A 17,415-nucleotide genomic window follows, 5' to 3' on the forward strand; every position below is an offset into this window, starting at 1 on the left:
ATAAGTGTAAGCTTATTAATTATTGTTTTAAGAACTTTATATAAACTTTTATTAAAGTTCTTTTATTAGCATTATGTAAAGGTTATTATTGTCTAGTCTGTCTAGTACTAGCTATAGTTTACATTAGTGTTAAAGTAACTACTTAAGGTGTTGTATAAATGCTTCTAGTTATATCTAGGGCCTATGTTATGCATATAGTATATATTTGCCTAACCTTCTAGGATGTCTAGAAAGATGTTTGTGTACTAAGTTTTCTAGATATCTAGCTATTAATATAGATTAATAAAGATTCTTATTTTATCTATAAAAATGTTATATAGTTAACTTGTGTAGTTATTATTTTTTTTTTATGCTTTTTAGAATTATATAATCTTGTTTACTAGAAGTTTTTCTTTAGTAGTTTCTCTCTAAGGTGGAAGTTTGTACAGGCTGTGATGTAGTATGGATTGTGCAGGTGGTATTAGTGGTGCATACACTACTGCAGGCGGTGGTGTGTACAATTGAGGGTGTGGAGCAGGCGTTAGGTAGGGTGGCATGTATTGTTTGTACAGTAATCAGTGTAGTGCTGGCTAAGGTGTAGGAGCAGGTGATGCTAGTACATTTAGTGTTAATAGCAGCATTGTGTTTAGTCTGCTTCTGTGTAGAGCCTTATACAGTAATAAAGGTTACATATAAAGCCTTTCTAGTGTAATTGCTTTCCCTTATGCTATATTATATAGCTTCTAGGCTTAGGTACCTTTAGTGCCTAGCTGTAGTGTGATTCTCTTGTCCTCTAGCACTTATATAAGCTCCCTTTTAAATGTGCGGCTAAGTGCTAAGAAGTCTTGTAGTGTCTATTCTTTAAAATTCTCTATGTACGCACTTAGAAGGGTAGCACTTTTCTAAGTTATTATGCGTAGATTAGTAATTACGCAACTTATGTATAATTAAGTCTGCAGGCTTATTAGAGCCTCTAACATGTTAATCTTGTTATTCTAGTACTCTAGGCTAGTCTTGTTCTGTAGTGTTGCCTCTAATATCCCTATGTCCTTTATAAGTTGTTTATATAATAGAAATTGTTTCTTATTCTTCCTGTTATTACGCAGAGTTGTTAGTTGCTAATAAGATTTTATTATAATAGTATAGTTAATTACTTTTCTAGTAGATTGCGTGGGTACTGCTGTTGTCTAGCTGCTAGGTTGTGCAGCTTTAATAGCTTTAGTGTGCGCCTTACACTATCTTCTCTTTACTTTATACAGTAGCAGAGCTTGCTGTGTAATGCAAAGGATTAATATGCTATTATCTAGCTGCTAGGTTGTGCAGCTTTAGTAGCTTTAGTGTGCGTCTTACACTATCTCCTCTTTACTTTGTACAGTAGCAGAGCTTGCTGTACAATGCAAAGGATTAATCTGCTATCCTAAGGGATAGGTAACTAAACAAAGTACCTTGTAGGGTGTAGGTACTCTGCTGTTACTCTTCCTAAGAGATAAGTAACAAAATAAAGTACCTTATAGAGCGTAGGTACTCTATTATTACTCTTACTAATTTATAGTTAATTAAATTAACTACTAATTAGTATTAAATAAGCTCTAATAGCTAGCTGCTTATAGTATAAGCACTTAAGTAGCAAGAGTAAGAGTAGTGTACAGTGTGCACAGCGTACAAGGTAGGTAAGGTAAGGGCAATATGTTTCTAGTTCTATTGCTCTTGTCTTTCCTCTGTACAGAGGAAAAGGGGGATATCTAGATGTTCGCGCACAGAGGTTCGCGCACGAGCATCATGTGACATAGATACGTGATCCTGCTCGTGCGCGATCGCTCGTATCCAGGCCGCGACGCTGCTGCTGCGTACGGACACATATATTATATTTATGTGTTAACTAAAAGCAGCATTTAACTTATCTATTACTACATAAACTATAAACTCTTTATATAATAATATTAACACACTTAACACATAAATCTAATAGTAGATAGAGAATAGTAAGCGCAGTTTTACTTTTCTACTATTTTAGCTTAATTATGTAAAGCTGTTTATCTTTATAAATAAATTATTTACTAATAATAAAAACCTTAGCTTATAGCTAAAATTTTTAATTATATTAAGTAATAAAAACTATATAAAGTAAAGTAACTACTTTAAAATACTAGGCAACATTATATACTAGAATTCTACTAAGTGTAAAAGAGTAACTAAGAGTGTTCTTACTAGTAAACTATATAAAATAGTTAAAAAGTTTAATAATGTAATTACTTTTAGTATAACTTTATAGTAAATTATATAAACACTTAAACTACTACTAATCTTAGTAGTAATTTATATAAATTTAAAGTTTTTATATAATTACTTTATTAAGCTAGGCACTACTAGTAAAAAGTAACTTATAATTAACATTATGTTACTCTATAAATTATATAAAAAAAGGGAAATTACTAAAATTAAGTAGATTAATAGTAAAAATAACTTAGTAAATGTATATATAAAAAAAACACTAAATTAGGCTTTTTAATTATTAGTTCTAACTAACTACTTCTCTGTCTAGATAGAAGCATTTATAGACTAGCTAGATCCTGTGCGCAAAGATGCTCTAGACTAACTAGACTAATAACACTTTTATATAAAGCTTATCTTTTTTTATTTTTTTTATTATTATACACACTTATTTTTTTTATTATAAGGATCTGTTACTGCTAGCACTATACAAAAAAAAAAAGAGCTAGGGGATTATATAGCAAAGCTTAGAAAGTAAAGGATAAAAAAAAAAGCTATTTATATAGCATAACTAGCTTATTCTAACGCACAGCATTACTAGAGGCAAGTTCTAATAAATAGAGTAAAGAAAAAGCAAAACATAATTAAATAAACTTACATAGATAAAAAAGAAGTAACATGTATAAAAGGTAACTCTTTAAATAAAAAAAAAAGTTACTAGTGTCTATACACAGCAGCAGTGTTGCAGCCTAGATATAAGTAATTGCGCATAAGCAGGATCACATATCTATGTTACATAATGCTTATGTGTGAACCTCTGTGCGTAAATATCTAGATATTCTTTTTTTTTTTATATAAAGAAAAGATAAGAGTAATAGAACTAGAAACATATTACTTTTACTTTACCTACTTTATACACTGTGCACACTGTACACCACTCTTACTCTTGCTACTTAAGTGCTTATACTATAAGCAGCTAGCTGTTAGAGCCTATTTAACACTCTTAAATATATTTATTTGCTACTTATATTTTAATATAACTAAACTAAGGCTACTAGCTACTCTTTTTAGTAAGCTATATAAAGACATTAATAGTTAAAGCTATCTTTTTATATGTTAATAGCAAAAAGTTACTTCTATAAATTAAGTAAGTTTTTTATTAATAAGTAGTTTTAGTTTAGTAAATAATAAAGTTATTATTTAGTTAATTAAGCTTAGCTAGTAAGTAGTCTATAATTAATATATTTTACAATAAATAAAAAGTTATTGTTTAGTTAATTAAGCTTAGCTAGTAAGTAATTTATAATTAATACATATTAAATAAATAGAAGGTTATTGTCTTATTAATTAGGCTTAGGTAGTAAGCAATCTGTAATTAATATATGTTAAGGTTTATAGAGCCTCTTTAGCTAGATGCAAAAGCTAAATGTGCAGTAGTAACTATTGTACTAGTTAGAAGCGCAACTCTAGGCTTATAACTCTTGCATACGCTAAGGAGAGGTTATATAGTAAGTAAATTAACAAGGTACTAAGATCTAAACAAAGTAAACTGCACAAGTGTATTATAAGGTCTAAGGAGCTTAATAGAGCTCTAGGCTGACTATATACTGTACGAGAAAGGAGCTATGCCTAATGAGTGAATAGTGCAGTACATGGGTATGACATCGCGTGAGACACGTGCGACACATAACTCCCTGGGAACGTGGCGCTGCATCTGCTGATGGAAAGCCAGTACAAACATTCCATGTTCAAGCTCTCTGGCGAGGATCTTCTTGTAGTGCCTAATCAGTATGTTTCAGAGCTCAGGAACATGCCCGATGAAATTGTGAGCTTGATTCAAGCCATTATAGATGTAGGTCAGGGCTGCTATTCTAGCTGTTTAGGATATGCGTATTAATCTGCTAATTTGAACAGAATTATGAGGGGCTCTACTCAACCCCCTCGATATTGCTCGAAGGCAACTTCCATACCCGCACTATACAGTCCCGTTTAACGCCTAGACTGCGTCATCATGTCCCAATTGTTCAGGAGCTTCTAGAAAGACGCATTCCGATTGAAATTCTAGCTACGCAACGCCAGCCAACCCCAACCACCTGGGAAGCTCTGCTCTAACGTACTCAAAGATCAATTTACGAAGGTCAAGGGTTTCGATCTCGTACATCGCTTAGTCTCGTCCATTGCGGCTCGGCACTTTGTGGGTGCTCTGCTGTGCGAAGATGAGGAATGGCTTTCAACTGCACTCACCTACACTGAAAACACATTCATCACTATTATATGTCTCCGAATCTTCTCTGATTCGATCAAGCCTCTGGTATCGCTCTTTATCCCCCACGCATACCTTGTTACTTGGGCACTTCGAAAAGCGAAAAGGATCATCGTCCCGTTGATTCTAGAACGACGGAGCCGAGAGCAGTCAGACCCCAATTATACAAAACCTGAAGACTTTTTACAATACATGATGGATGTAGCGAACAAATTCGATAGCCAACCGGACAAGATCGCTCATCAGCTTCTGATCTTAACCTTGGCGGCTGTACATACTACTTAATAGGGAGCAAGCAGCTAGGCGTTAGAAGCGCAGCTTTAAAGTAACTATATAAGGCTATATTAGATATCTTGTAGGCTACAGGGCTTCAGATATCTATAGAATATAAGTTCTATTACTTAACTAAGTAATTACTATAAGAAATATAGTGTTTAATAAGACACTCTTTTATAAAAATAAAAGTAATAAGGTAACCCTCTAAGAAAAGGCCTTTAAAATTATTAAAATTATTAATAAGTAAATTAAGATCTATAATGTAAAAGAAGCTTTTAAGCTTTTACTTTAAAAGTTAAATAAGTAGTAAAGTAATATGCAAGTTATTGTAGTTTAGCCTCCTCTAGTGCTTAGGTAACATCTCTATGCATATTCGCTGTGAAGGCTCACTGTCACAGATCCTGATGGGAAGCGGATTATAATAATGATGATGATAATGGTCAGTAATGCTAACAAATGATCATGGCAAATCGCCATTCCTATTATAAGCGAAAATGTTAAGAGAGAGCTGAGTTATAGCGGCATTGCACTGGGTAAAAAAGAAGCTTTAGAAGCGATCAGACCTTCGTCTCCCATATATCCGCGAAGGGATCCCACTTATCATCCAAATGTCTATCATACTCCATCACATTCGCAACGTTCTCAGCCGTCTCTCCCCCATACAACTTCTTAATAAAAGCAAACGTCACATCAATTCCCGCCGAGACACCCGAAGAACTCCACACTTGCGGAACTCCCGCAGTATCATCGACAACCCATCGAGCTCTCCTCACCCACTTCACATTGGGCCCGAGCATCACGACGGAGTCCCAGGTACTTTTGTTCGTTGTAGCGCACCGATTGTCTAGGAGCCCCATGGCTGCGAGGATCGCGGAGCCGGTGCAGATTGTAATCACGTGCTTCACGGTGGGGAAGACGGTATGGATATATGCTTCGACTGGAGCCATTGTGCCTCTATTACGAGTCCCGAAGCCTATAATTGTCAGATTGAAACCTGGCTAGGCGACATTTACTGTCGTCTTTTTAGCTCCATCTAGTATACTAACCTCCAGGAATCAGCAGAACCTCGATCTCAGGCTCATTTTCAAAGGTGTGAGTCGGTACAATTTCTTGTCCAAAGGACGATGACACAAACGGATTTGGCTCTGGATTTGTGGATACCGGTGTCATTGATTCGGCTATGATGGCAAGTTCCATCTTGTGGGCTCGAGAGAGCACATTCAACGTGCTCAAGGGTCCGAAGACATCTGTTGTGATTGAGCTTATGGTTGATGCAACGATACATCAGTCTCGGTATGACTGAAAATGGTCAAAGATTTGACTTACCAAGAGCTTGAAATCCGGTGAACACGATCATGCCATATCTAGTGGGTGGCTCGGCACTACAATGGGTCAGAATCAGAGCATACGAAAATATGAAACGAGAAACCAGGATGAGGGCACCTCATTTTGACCAATGACCACCGAGGTCTGTTCAATATGAACCGATATGTATGTGGACTTTGAATGCTTCTCAGATGAGTCTTCAGAATCGCTTGCCTCAAGTTTGGGGACACTTTGATCATTCAAGGAAATAACCCTAAAATGGAACTTTCATGGAGACAGTGCTCAGATGCGCGATTGAGTGACTGGATGAGATTTGTGAGTAGCCGATACTTCTCATCCAACGAACAGCAACAGCGTTCTAATTATGTGCTTAAATTCTCTCAGTCATCAAGTCGCCAAGTCCAGCAAAGTCAGAGAGAAGCTTCAAGTCTGACCGGTTTCGGAATGCCCAGCCAATGGCGCTTATCGCGCCTCGATGCTTACCCATCCTTCAGGTCATACGGCTAGAAAACGGCGCCATACTTCGAAAGACTTCGGCCTATTTGAAGGCTGGGAACGTTCGGAGGGAGGGGCACAGGTTTTTGGAGATAATTATAGAGCATCACGGTAGTCTGGAGTTGATGCCACCCACCTAACCTCGGACTATTATGAATCTAAGCCATTGAAGTCTCTCGGAGTAGAAGAGCTGCCTGCATGTACATAACTGTATCACATCTACCAATACAGAGATCGCCCTATTCTTAATGCCATCGCCTCGCCCCAATTCCCGCAACCATGTTGAAAGCGCTTGACAATGTGCTGGTCTTTATAAGCTCTGATCACAAGGCTTCCAACAGCAAGCACAGCACGAGAAAGAAGACAAGTAAGACCCAATGCCCAAATCAGACAACATAGCCCTTGTTCTGCTTGACGCCCTTGACATTCATATTCTTCCACACAAGCATGGACACCAACCCCACGATCCAGACCGACACGCTAGTGATCAACAAAAATCGCCAAGTATCCGCATATGCGTGTTGGATGGCTAGACGGGTGGGTGAGCCCCACTCATAGCCCAACTGCTCTTCAATGGAACCGAAAATCGTGGTGAGATTTCCCTGGTCCTCTGGAGGAAGGTGCAAAGCCAGCTTCTGGGGCAATGTGCCTTGCCAAATAGCGGAAGAAATTGTGAAGCCAATGGCGTTGCCAATGTAGGTGAACAGGTTCAGCAAAGCAATGGTGATGGCGAAGTATTGCTGTGCGGCAGCGGCTGCTAAGATACCGATTTCGACTGTAAGCATGAGAATGCCGAAGCCGAAGTTGATGAAGATGTTGCACATGGCGATGTAGCCTAAGTATCGGGTGGGTTCGCGGAAATATATAAGCAAGCTTGTTCCGAGGACGATCAGCGGGAAGGCGAGGAATACGCTGATTGGTTTGTAGCGTCCGGTAAATGAGATGACTACACCGGTGACAATGTTCGCAATGATTTGTACGACTGTGCCGGATTGTACAACATAGCTTGCATCGGTCACGTCCAGGCCATTCACCACTTGAAGGTATGAGCTGAAGTATTGGTTCCAGCACGCTGTGCTCACGAAGAGCGAGAAGCCCACCATGCAGGTGCCAAGGACTGTGCGATCTCGAAGGATTGCCCATGGAGTGAGACTGACCCGAGCAAAGAATTTCTCCCAGACGACAAATGCAGCGATGAACAAGACTCCGAAGATGAGGAAACAGATGATCATGGCAGATCCCCAACCCTTCGCTTCCATGGTGTACAGATTGAATGGCAGGAGGAAGAAGGCAAATCCAGCGGATATTAGCAGTAGTCCAATAAGGTCAAACTCGTGCACGTAATGCACGGTTGACTGCCAGAATGTGCGTCTACTCTTTGGTCGCGCCGGAACAATGCCTTCTCTTTTGGCCTTCCTGTAGTGGTACATGAATACCCCGAAGAGCGGGAGAGCGACACCAGGGAGTACAATGCTCTCCATTCCGAAGGCCCAGCGCCAGCCACTCCCGTCCAAGAATGATGTGGAAATGGGACCCGCTAGCCATGCTGTGATTATGTATGGGGAATTGAGCAGGGCTTGCATGAGACCTCGATGGCGGAGCGAAGACGTATCTGCAATGAAGACACTGAGACAGTATCCAAGGCCATTGATGCCGACGGTGTAAAAGACCTGGGATGCAGCATATGCTTCCACGCCGTTGCAAGAAGCAGCCATGACGAGGCCGATAGTAGCAAGGGCCACGCAGAGTAGGAATCCATGAGGACGACCGAAGATGTCCAGAATTTTGGCGATGCAAAGATTTGTGACGCCGCCAATCACCTGACTCAAGACACCTGTGGTTGGGATCAGTGAGTGAGCAGAGAAGTCGGATGTGACGTAGGGAAGTAAAGCGCCGCTAACTCCAGTTACAATGCCTTGGACAAAATAGACAAACCAGATCACGACGTAGGCCACAATCAGAGCTCTGGGTGACCAAGCAATCGTGATGGCCTCAGCGTTTTGCACACCCGTTTGGAAATTAGTATCGACAGATTGGTCGTTGGCCGCGTTACCATGGACTTTGTCGACGCTGTGCTTGAGCTCCGAGTTTGTGTCTTGCTCCGGATCATGGATAGTGCTGATTTCTTTCGTGTCAATGGCATCTGCCGGAGGGGAATTCTTGGATGCCATGAGTGATTTTTGGACCTTAGTTTGTGAAGGATTAACGTTTCCTCTAGTCAAAGTGCTATAGTTGTCGCCGCTGCTCCTAACTTTCAACGACGAACAAACGCGCTTTATGCAAGGTGGGCAGTGGAGAAAGTAAGTGCAAAGAAAGGAAGGGAGAGACAATAAAGATCTAATATGGCAAGGCGGCGTATATGCTGAAGTGATGAACCATAGGATCGATCACATGTGGAAGGAATAAGGTCCAAGAGACGAAGGCGTTCCGTCGAAAGAATGCGATATCCACAGCCCGAAGTGCGATCTCGGGGGACAAAGGCGGCGAAAACTAGCTCAAGTGAGCAGGTTGTCTTTCACGCGGGCGCGGATTAGCCGAGGCTGCATGCTTAAAGAAAACCACCTCGAATTTGCTCACACAGATGATGAAAAAGCCACGCTTAAAGTAGTAGGCGCTAGGACTCTAGCCGCAGACCAACGATACGTCCCGAGCCGTATCTGCCAAGCATTTCCCAGAGGCGCCGATGCGAGGCCCGCCAAGCTCAGGGCTTAAGTAGTCAAGGAGGTCCAAAAGTAGACTAGTAATAACACAACCCATGCACCTGAGATTTTTGTCGCGTACCCACGTAACTGTAGGCTTACAATTAAGCTTAGATTACATCTCTTCTAGAGAGTCTAGTCGCCTGCGTAATTTTTAGTTTCTAGATAACTAAAATTAAGTTATATCTAAACTATTATAACCTATATGTTACAACCACTGGTTAGGCCAGAGGAACATGCGGGTCTCCAACCCCACGGAGGAAGGACGGACCGAGGCTGGTGAGGGCACGGCCCGCAGAGGGCACGTGATGCTCTGGATCAGGGATAGTGTGACAACAAGGCTAGGACAAATGCGTACATAGACTTAGCAGGTGGTTGCAGATCTTAGCGGGTGGTTGCAGTGGTTGCAAGCCTTGGCGTGCGATCACCTTTTAGAACCTGCGACCACTGCGACCACACCTAGGTATATAGTCCTAACCTCTCTCTGCTTTTTAATAGGTTGTAGTTATTCTTATTTTTAAAGCATAGCCTTAAGGATAGTAAGATATTTAATATTCTGTTAATTTAAAGTTGTAAAGATGAGATAACGTACCTAACAGGTTAGCCGGCCACACAGGTTGGCCGGCCACTTTTGCTAAGCCCCCACTAAACTCTACCTATCTACATAATGCCTTAACAACAACACTAGATTAAATCTTCTAAAGAATATTAAATATAGCTTACTTTTTAGGCTTTTAAATAAAACTTAAAACTTTTCTTATAACAAACTACAGCTATTTATAATGTCTCTTACATAACACTAAGTAATTAACGCGCTAGACAGCCTTTATAAGTAAAATGCTAGCTTAAATTAAGAAATCTAACTAAGCTTAAAAAAAAAGTAGTTATTAAGTAACGTACTTCATAGGCAAGTTGCTCACACACCTGAGTCGCTTACTTTTGCCAAGACCCCACTAAACCACTCTTCCTACACTAATGCATTCCCCACAACACTACTTAGACGCGCTAAAAGAATGTTAGATACAGCTTACGCTCTAAGCTTTTAAATAAAACATAAAACTCTTAAAGAAATGTGCTATAGCTATGTGCAGGGTCCTGTAAAAGACAACAAATAACTACAGCGCTAGATAACCTTTACAAGCTAATTCTACAGCTAAATTACAGAGGCTAGGCAATAAAAAGGAGCAGGTGATTGTTAAGACTATACTTAAGCTATATGCACAAGAAATTTCCCCTTAGATAGCATTTATAGCTAATATAGCTAATTCTTTGCGCGCTAAGCGTAATCTAGGCTATATTTACATAAACTAGCCTAGTACGTTTGTAAAGCGTTATTTAGAGCTTAAAGTAAAGCTTTAAGCGCAAGTATAGTTAAGAGATATTTAGCTAATTATAAACCTTATTTTGCTAAAGTTGTACATGTTATTATCCTAGATGCTATACTTAGCTTTAATATTCTCTATAAGGCTAAACCTGCCTTAAATTACCCTAGGACTCTTGCAGAAGGCTCTTTTATAGTTGTACTTACGCTTAAATGTTACTTTAAGCTCTAAATAACGCTTTACAAATGTACTAAAGTAGTTTATGTAAACATAGCCTAGATTATGCTTAGCGCGCAAAGAATTAGCTATATTAGCTATAAATGCTATCTAAGGGGAAATTCCTTGCGCATATAGCTTAAGTATAGTCTTAATAATTACCTGCTTTTTTTTATTACCTAGCCTTTATAATTTAGCTGTAGAATTAGCTTATAAAGGTTGTTTAGCGCTATAGTTATTTATTATCTTTTATAGGACTTTACATATAGCTATAGCACATTTTTTTTAAGAGTTTTATATCTTGTTTAAAAGCTTAGAGCGTAAGCTGTATCTAACATTCTTTTAGCGCGTCTAAGTAGTGTTATAGGGAATACATTAGTGTAGGAAGGGTAGTTTAGTAGGGTCTTAGCAAAAGTAAGCAACTTAGGTGTGTGAGCAACTCGCCTGTGAAGTACGTTAACTAAATACTATAAGGTAATAATAATTAATAGATTAAGTACACATCTAGTAACGTACTTCACGGGCGAGTTGCTCACACACCTGAGTTGCTTACTTTTGCCAAGACCCCACCCTAACAAACTCTATTATAGCCTATAACAACCTGCTCTAGCACTATATAGTACAGTACAGCCTAGAATATTATTTAGATACTACTTCTACTTCTTGCTTACACATTTACGCGTTATGCCTAGTCTAATTGCACTATCTGTAGCGCCTTTAGAATAGCTTACTTACTTTAGCTTACACCTGCTTCTTTGCCTTTTTTCTATTACTACGCGCCCTAAACTCCTTTAGAGCTGTTAAGCGTAGGCTCTTTTAAATTATTAAGGTCTTTTCTGCCTTAATCTACTTTTTTTTATATAATTTATGTTGTGTAGCAGCCTTATTAGCTGCTTAAAGCTTAGTAATTTTCCATTACACTAATACTAGCTTATACATAATTATTACTGCCCTTTTTAAGACTTTTTTAAACACTTTAACTATAAAAGTTAGTAAACTATTTATATACTTTTAAATTTTTATCTTTATAAGCATTAATTATAACTTAAGTTTTAAAGTATTACTTAGAGTTTACAACTATTAAAGCTTATTATATATAAGTAGTAGTAGTAATAAAGTGCGCAACTTTACATTAAGGCCTATTATAACCTATTATAGGTTAAAAGGAACTAATCTAGCGTTTTAAAACTTTTTTTAGATATTACTAAAAGTAATTATAGCATTAACGTACCTAACAGGTTGGCCGGCCACACAGGTTAGCTAGCCACTTTTGCTAAGCCCCTACCACACTCTACCTATCTACATAATGCCTTAATAATAACACTAGATTAAATCTTCTAAAGAACGTTAGATACAGCTTGCTTTTTAAGGTTTTAAATAAGACTTAAAACTTTTTTTATAACATGCTATAGCTATCTATAATATCTCTTACATAACACTAAGTAATTAACGCGCTAGACAGCCTTTAGAAGCAGAATGCTAGCCTAAATTAAAAAATCTAACTAAGCTTAAAAAAAAAGTAGTTATTAAGTATATACTTAAGCTTATTACACACAGATTTTCTCTTAGGCTTATAGCTATAGCTAATATAGCTAATTCCTTGCACACAGAGTGTAATCTAGGCTAGGTTAGCTTAAACTAGCCTAGTATATAGGTTAAGCACTGCCCTAAGTTTATAATAAAGTTTAATTATAAGTATAATTATAAAAAAAGCACTTTATAAGGATCTAAAGGTTATCTAAGGCTAGTTTTGCCTAGTAGCTAATATAAAAGCTAAGTACAGTATCTAAAATAAAGACACATATAACTTTAATAAGTTAGGCTTTATAATAGGCTAAATATTAACTAGAGTAGTTATTATAGCTTTAAAGAGACAAGAACAGCTAAAAGTAATATAGTAAAGTAATAAAAAGTAGATAATAGTTATCTAGGGCATGAACATAGTAAAGTAGGCTATTTTACTTTTTATTATTTTTAAAGGCTGCTATTACTTCTTTGCCTAGTATAAAAAAAAATCTGCTTTAAAACTAGGTTATTATAGTTTTTAAGAATAGCTAGATAATAAATAAGCTTAGGCTGTAGTAGTTAAAGCACTTTAATAAGCATATAAAAAAAAGGTTGTAAGCGCTTATTAGCTTTTTATTATTAATAGCTATAAAAGCTATAACTTACTTAATTTCTAGCAGTACTATAAGAAAAATAAGATTATTACTATTTATATGCTTTTATACTTATTACACCTTTTATAGCCTTTTAATATAGGTTGTTTTACCCTTTTAAAAAAGGTGTATAGGCGCTAAGCTAAAAATCTTATGTATAACTAGATTACTTATATTATAAAACTTAAGTTCCTACTATGCTTTATATGCGCCTATAATGCAGTAATTACTTCTAGTAATATCTAAGAAGGGTTTTAAGGCTCTAGTTTAGTCCTATTTAACCTAAAATAAGTTAAAATAGCCCTTAACATCTAGTTATATACTTTATTACTACTACTACTTATTAATAATAAGCTTTAGTAGTTGTAAACCTTAAGTAATACTCTTAAATTTAGGTTATAATTAATGCTTTTAAAAGTAAAGATTTAGAGGCATGTAGATAGCTTACTAACATCTATAGTAAAGGCCTTTAAAAAAGTCTTAAAGGGGGCATTAATTATTGCGCATAAGCTAGTGTTAGTGTAAAAGAAGATTATAAAGCTTTAAGCAGCAAATAAGGCTGCCACGCAACATAGATTACATAAAAGGAAGTAGATTTAGGTAAAAAAGACCTTAATAGTTAAAGATAGGGCTTGTCTAACTGCTCTAAAGAAGTTTAAAGCGCGTAGTAATAAAAAGAAGCTAAAGACGCAAGTGCGCGCTAAAGAAGGTAAGCTAAGTTAAAGGCAATGTAGGTAGTGTAATTAGACTAGGCATAACTTATGTATGTGTAAAAAAGTAGTAAAAGTAGACTCTAAATAATATCTTATGTTATATTACTCTATACAGGGCTAAAGTAGGCAGTTTTGCGCTAGAATAGGGTGGTTTTAGTAGGGGCTTAGCAAAAGTAGCCGGCCAACCTGTGTGGCTAGCCAACCTGTTAGGTACGTTATAAGCTGCTTTAAAGTATAGTAAGAACTTTATTTTTATAATATAAGTAATTTAGTTATGCATAAAGTTTTTAGCTTAGCGCTTATACACCTTCTTTAAAGAAGTAAAACAACCTACATTAAGTAGCTATAAAAAGTGTAATAAGTAAAAAAGCATGTAAATAGTAATAATTTTATTATTTTTATAGTATTACTAGAAATAAAGTAAGTTATAGCTTTTATAGCTATTAATAACTAGTAAATAGTAGCTGCTAATAGTACACTTTTTTATATGCACATTAAAGTGCTTTAACTAGTTTAGACTAAGCTAATTAGTAGTCTAGCTATGCTTAAAAATTATAATAACTTAATTCTAAAGTAGATTTTTTTCTTATACTAGTTTAAAAAGTAGTTGCTACCTTAAAAAATAATAAAGAGTAGAATAGCTTACCTTTTAGTATTAATACTTTAAATAGCTGTTGTCTACTTCTAGTTGCCTAGCTAGACTGCTTTTAGCTATTCTTGTCTCTCTAAACCTATAATAACTGCTCTAGTAGATATTTAGCTTATTATAAACTTTATCTTATTAAAGTTATATATGTTATTATTCTAAATACTATACTTAGCTTTAATATTTTTTATAAAGTTAAACTAGCCTTAAATTACTATAAAATTCTTATAAAAAGCTTTTTTATAGTTATACTTACACTTAAACTTTACTTTAAGCTCTAAGTAACACTTAATAAACATATTAAGCTAGTTTATACTAACATAGCTTATATTATGCTTAGTGTGTAAAGAATTAGCTATATTAGCTATAGCTACTAGCTAGAGGGGAAATCCTTATGTATCTAGCTTAAGTATGTGCTAAATAATTACCTACTTTTTATTATTATCTAGCTTTTATAAGTTAGCTATATAATTAGCTTAGAAAAGTTATTTAGCATGTTAGTTACTTATTATTTTTTAAAAGACTTTATAAATAGCTGCAGCGTGTTACTTAAAAAGTGTTATATTTTATTTAAAAGCTTAAAGTGTAAGCTGCATATAATATTTCTTTAACACATTTAAGTAGTGTTGTTAGAAATGCATTAGTATAGGAAGAGTAGTGTAGTAGGGTCTTAGCAAAAGTAAGCAACTTAGGTGTGTAAGCAACTCGCCCGTGAAGTACGTTAGTAGTACTTACATATGTTAAATAAATGTTAAATGTAGGTTATACTTTAGGCTTTTAAATAAAATATAACACTTTTAAAGTAATATACTATAGCTATACATAAGGTGTTTTAAAAAGTAATAAATAACTAGTATACTAAATAACTTTTATAAGCTAATTTTATAGCTAACTTATAAAAGCTAAATAATAATAAAAAGTAAATAATTATTAAGCTTATACCTAAGCTAGATTTATAAGGATTTTCCTTTTAGCTAGTAGCTATAGCTAATATAGCTAATTCTTTACACGCTAAGCATAATCTAAGCTACGTTAGCCTAAACTAGCTTAGTGTATTAATAAAGTGTTACCTAGAGCCTAAAGTAAAGTTTAAGTCTAAGTATAACTATAAAAAAGCTTTTTATAAGAATCTTAAAGTAATTTCAAGTTAGTTTAGCCTTATAAAGAATATTAAAGCTAAGTATAGCATCTAGAATAGTAACGCATATAAATTTAATAAAATAAGCTTTATTAAGCTAGATATTTACTAACTATACTTATACATAAAACTTTACTTTTAGCTTTAGATAACACTTTATAAACATACTAGGCTAGTTTATGCTAACATAGCGTAGATTATGCTTAGCGTGTAAAGAATTAGCTATATTAGCTATAGCTGCTAGCTAAGAGAAAAATCCTTATACATCTAGCTTAAGTATATGCTCTATAATTACCTGCTTTTTTATATTGTCTAGCCTTTATAAGTTACCTGTAAATTTAGCTTATAACAGTTATTTAGTATATTAGTTATTTATTATTTTTTTAAAAAACCTTATATATAGCTATAGTATATTACTTTAAAAGTGTTAACGTACCTAACAGGTTAGCCGGCCACACAGGTTGGCCGGCCACTTTTGCTAAGCCCCTACTAAAACCACCCTATTCTAGCGCAAAACCGCCTACTTTAGCCCTATATAAAGTAATATAACATAAGATATTATTTAGAGTCTACTTCTACTACTTTTTTACACATACGCAAGTTATGCCTAGTTTAATTGCACTACTTATATTACCTTTAACTTAGCTTACCTTTTTTAGCGCGCACCTACGTCTTTAGCTTCTGTAACGATTCTCGTTCCATCTCGGGTCGCCCGGAACCCATCCGAAGGGTCGCCGTATCGGCTCCGACCCTGGCTCGACCCTGACTCGACCTGGCCCCGACTCTGCCCTGCCCCCTGCTGTTACCCCTATTCCCTCATGTATTTAGTCGCACCTCGCCCCGTAGCTAGCTTGGTAGTTTTCTGATATCCTACGTACAAGGCCTATAGGTGTCAATGGCATTCCCAGGTTCAGAGTCCCCACGCACTCCCATATGCCTCTGAGTGGATTCATACCGCATTCGGACCCATTGTCTTGCCTGCGCCGTTACAGCTTCTTTCTATTACTACACACTCTAAACTTTTTAAAGCAGTTAAATAAGCTCTATTTTTAACTATTAAAGTTTTTTTTACCTAAATCTACTTTTTTTTATGCAATTTATATTATGTAGCAGCCTTATTTACTGCTTAAAGCTTTATAATCTTCTTTTACGCTAACACTAGCTTATGCGTAATAATTAATGCCCTCTTTAAGACCTTTTTAAAAGGTTTTACTATAAATGTTAGTAAGCTATCTATATGCTTTTAAATTTTTACTTTTATAAGCATTAATTATAACTTAAATTTAAAAGTATTAGTTACTTAAAGTTTATAACTACTAGGGCTTATTATTAATAAGTAGTAGTAGTAATAAAGTATATAACTAAATATTAAGGGCTATTTTAACTTATTTTAAGTTAAATAAGACTAAACTAGCGCCTTAAAACCCTTCTTAGATATTACTAAAAGTAATTACTGCATTATAGGCGTGTATAAAGCATAGTAGAAACTTAAGTTTTATAATATAAGTAATCTAGTTACACATAAAATTTTTAGCTTAGCACTTATACACCTTCTTTAAAGAGGCAAAATAACCTACATTAAAAGGCTGTAGAAAGTGTAATAAGTATAAAAGCATATAAATAGTAATAATTTTATTTTTTTTATAGTACTGCTAGAAATTAAGCGAGTTATAGCTTTTATAGCTGTTAATAATAAAAAGCTAATAAGCGCTTATAACTTTTTTTTTATATGCTTATTAGAGTGCTTTAACTACTGTAGCCTAAGCTTATTTATTATCTAGCTGTTTTTAAAGACTATAATAACTTAGTTTTAAAGCAGATTCTTCTTTTTATACTAAGCAGAAAAGTAATAGCAGCCTTTAAAAATAATAAAAAGTAAAATAGCCTACTTTATTATATTAATGCTTTAGATAACTATTATTTACTTTTTATTACTTTACTATATTACCTTTAGCTGTTTTTATTTCTCTAA

The 17,415-nt window shown here is 35.6% G+C and overlaps 3 protein-coding genes across 3 annotated transcripts; 1 reads left to right on the plus strand and 2 right to left on the minus strand.

The window, feature by feature from the left end:
- Positions 1–3,910: 3,910 nt before the first annotated feature.
- On the plus strand, positions 3,911–4,738 carry BDR25DRAFT_380737 (uncharacterized protein; the record flags this gene model as incomplete). Its single annotated transcript, XM_033697676.1, has 3 exons — positions 3,911–4,042; positions 4,105–4,212; positions 4,256–4,738. The coding sequence occupies 3 exons, from the start codon at positions 3,911–3,913 to the stop codon at positions 4,736–4,738; spliced, it is 723 nt and encodes a 240-aa protein (XP_033541378.1).
- Positions 4,739–5,145: 407 nt separating this feature from the next.
- Positions 5,146–6,381, minus strand: BDR25DRAFT_307101 (DJ-1/PfpI family protein). The gene is made up of 4 exons (XM_033690778.1): positions 6,173–6,381; positions 6,056–6,111; positions 5,776–5,976; positions 5,146–5,702 (listed from the first exon to the last, which is right to left on the minus strand). The coding sequence occupies exons 1-4, from the start codon at positions 6,175–6,177 to the stop codon at positions 5,287–5,289; spliced, it is 678 nt and encodes a 225-aa protein (XP_033541379.1). The 5' UTR covers positions 6,178–6,381; the 3' UTR covers positions 5,146–5,286.
- A 334-nt stretch (positions 6,382–6,715) lies between these two features.
- BDR25DRAFT_307102 (MFS general substrate transporter) lies at positions 6,716–9,018 on the minus strand. The gene has a single exon (XM_033690779.1). The coding sequence runs from the start codon at positions 8,719–8,721 to the stop codon at positions 6,937–6,939; it is 1,785 nt and encodes a 594-aa protein (XP_033541380.1). The 5' UTR covers positions 8,722–9,018; the 3' UTR covers positions 6,716–6,936.
- Positions 9,019–17,415: the final 8,397 nt, after the last annotated feature.

This window comes from Lindgomyces ingoldianus, assembly GCF_010093535.1.
Source record: "Lindgomyces ingoldianus strain ATCC 200398 unplaced genomic scaffold BDR25scaffold_44, whole genome shotgun sequence".
Classification (NCBI taxonomy): domain Eukaryota; kingdom Fungi; phylum Ascomycota; class Dothideomycetes; order Pleosporales; family Lindgomycetaceae; genus Lindgomyces; species Lindgomyces ingoldianus.

What these genes read in the sequence shown, in the direction of transcription:
- BDR25DRAFT_307101 (XM_033690778.1), bottom strand. An exon ending in CACCGGATTTCAAGCTCTTG is followed by an intron (nt 5,977 to 6,055) that starts GTAAGTCAAATC and finishes CAATCACAACAG; the next exon opens with ATGTCTTCGGACCCTTGAGC. An exon ending in GGTTCTGCTGATTCCTGGAG is followed by an intron (nt 5,703 to 5,775) that starts GTTAGTATACTA and finishes TGACAATTATAG; the next exon opens with GCTTCGGGACTCGTAATAGA.
- BDR25DRAFT_307102 (XM_033690779.1), bottom strand. Translation starts at nt 8,721, where the DNA reads ATGGCATCCAAGAATTCCCCTCCGGCAGATGCCATTGACACGAAAGAA.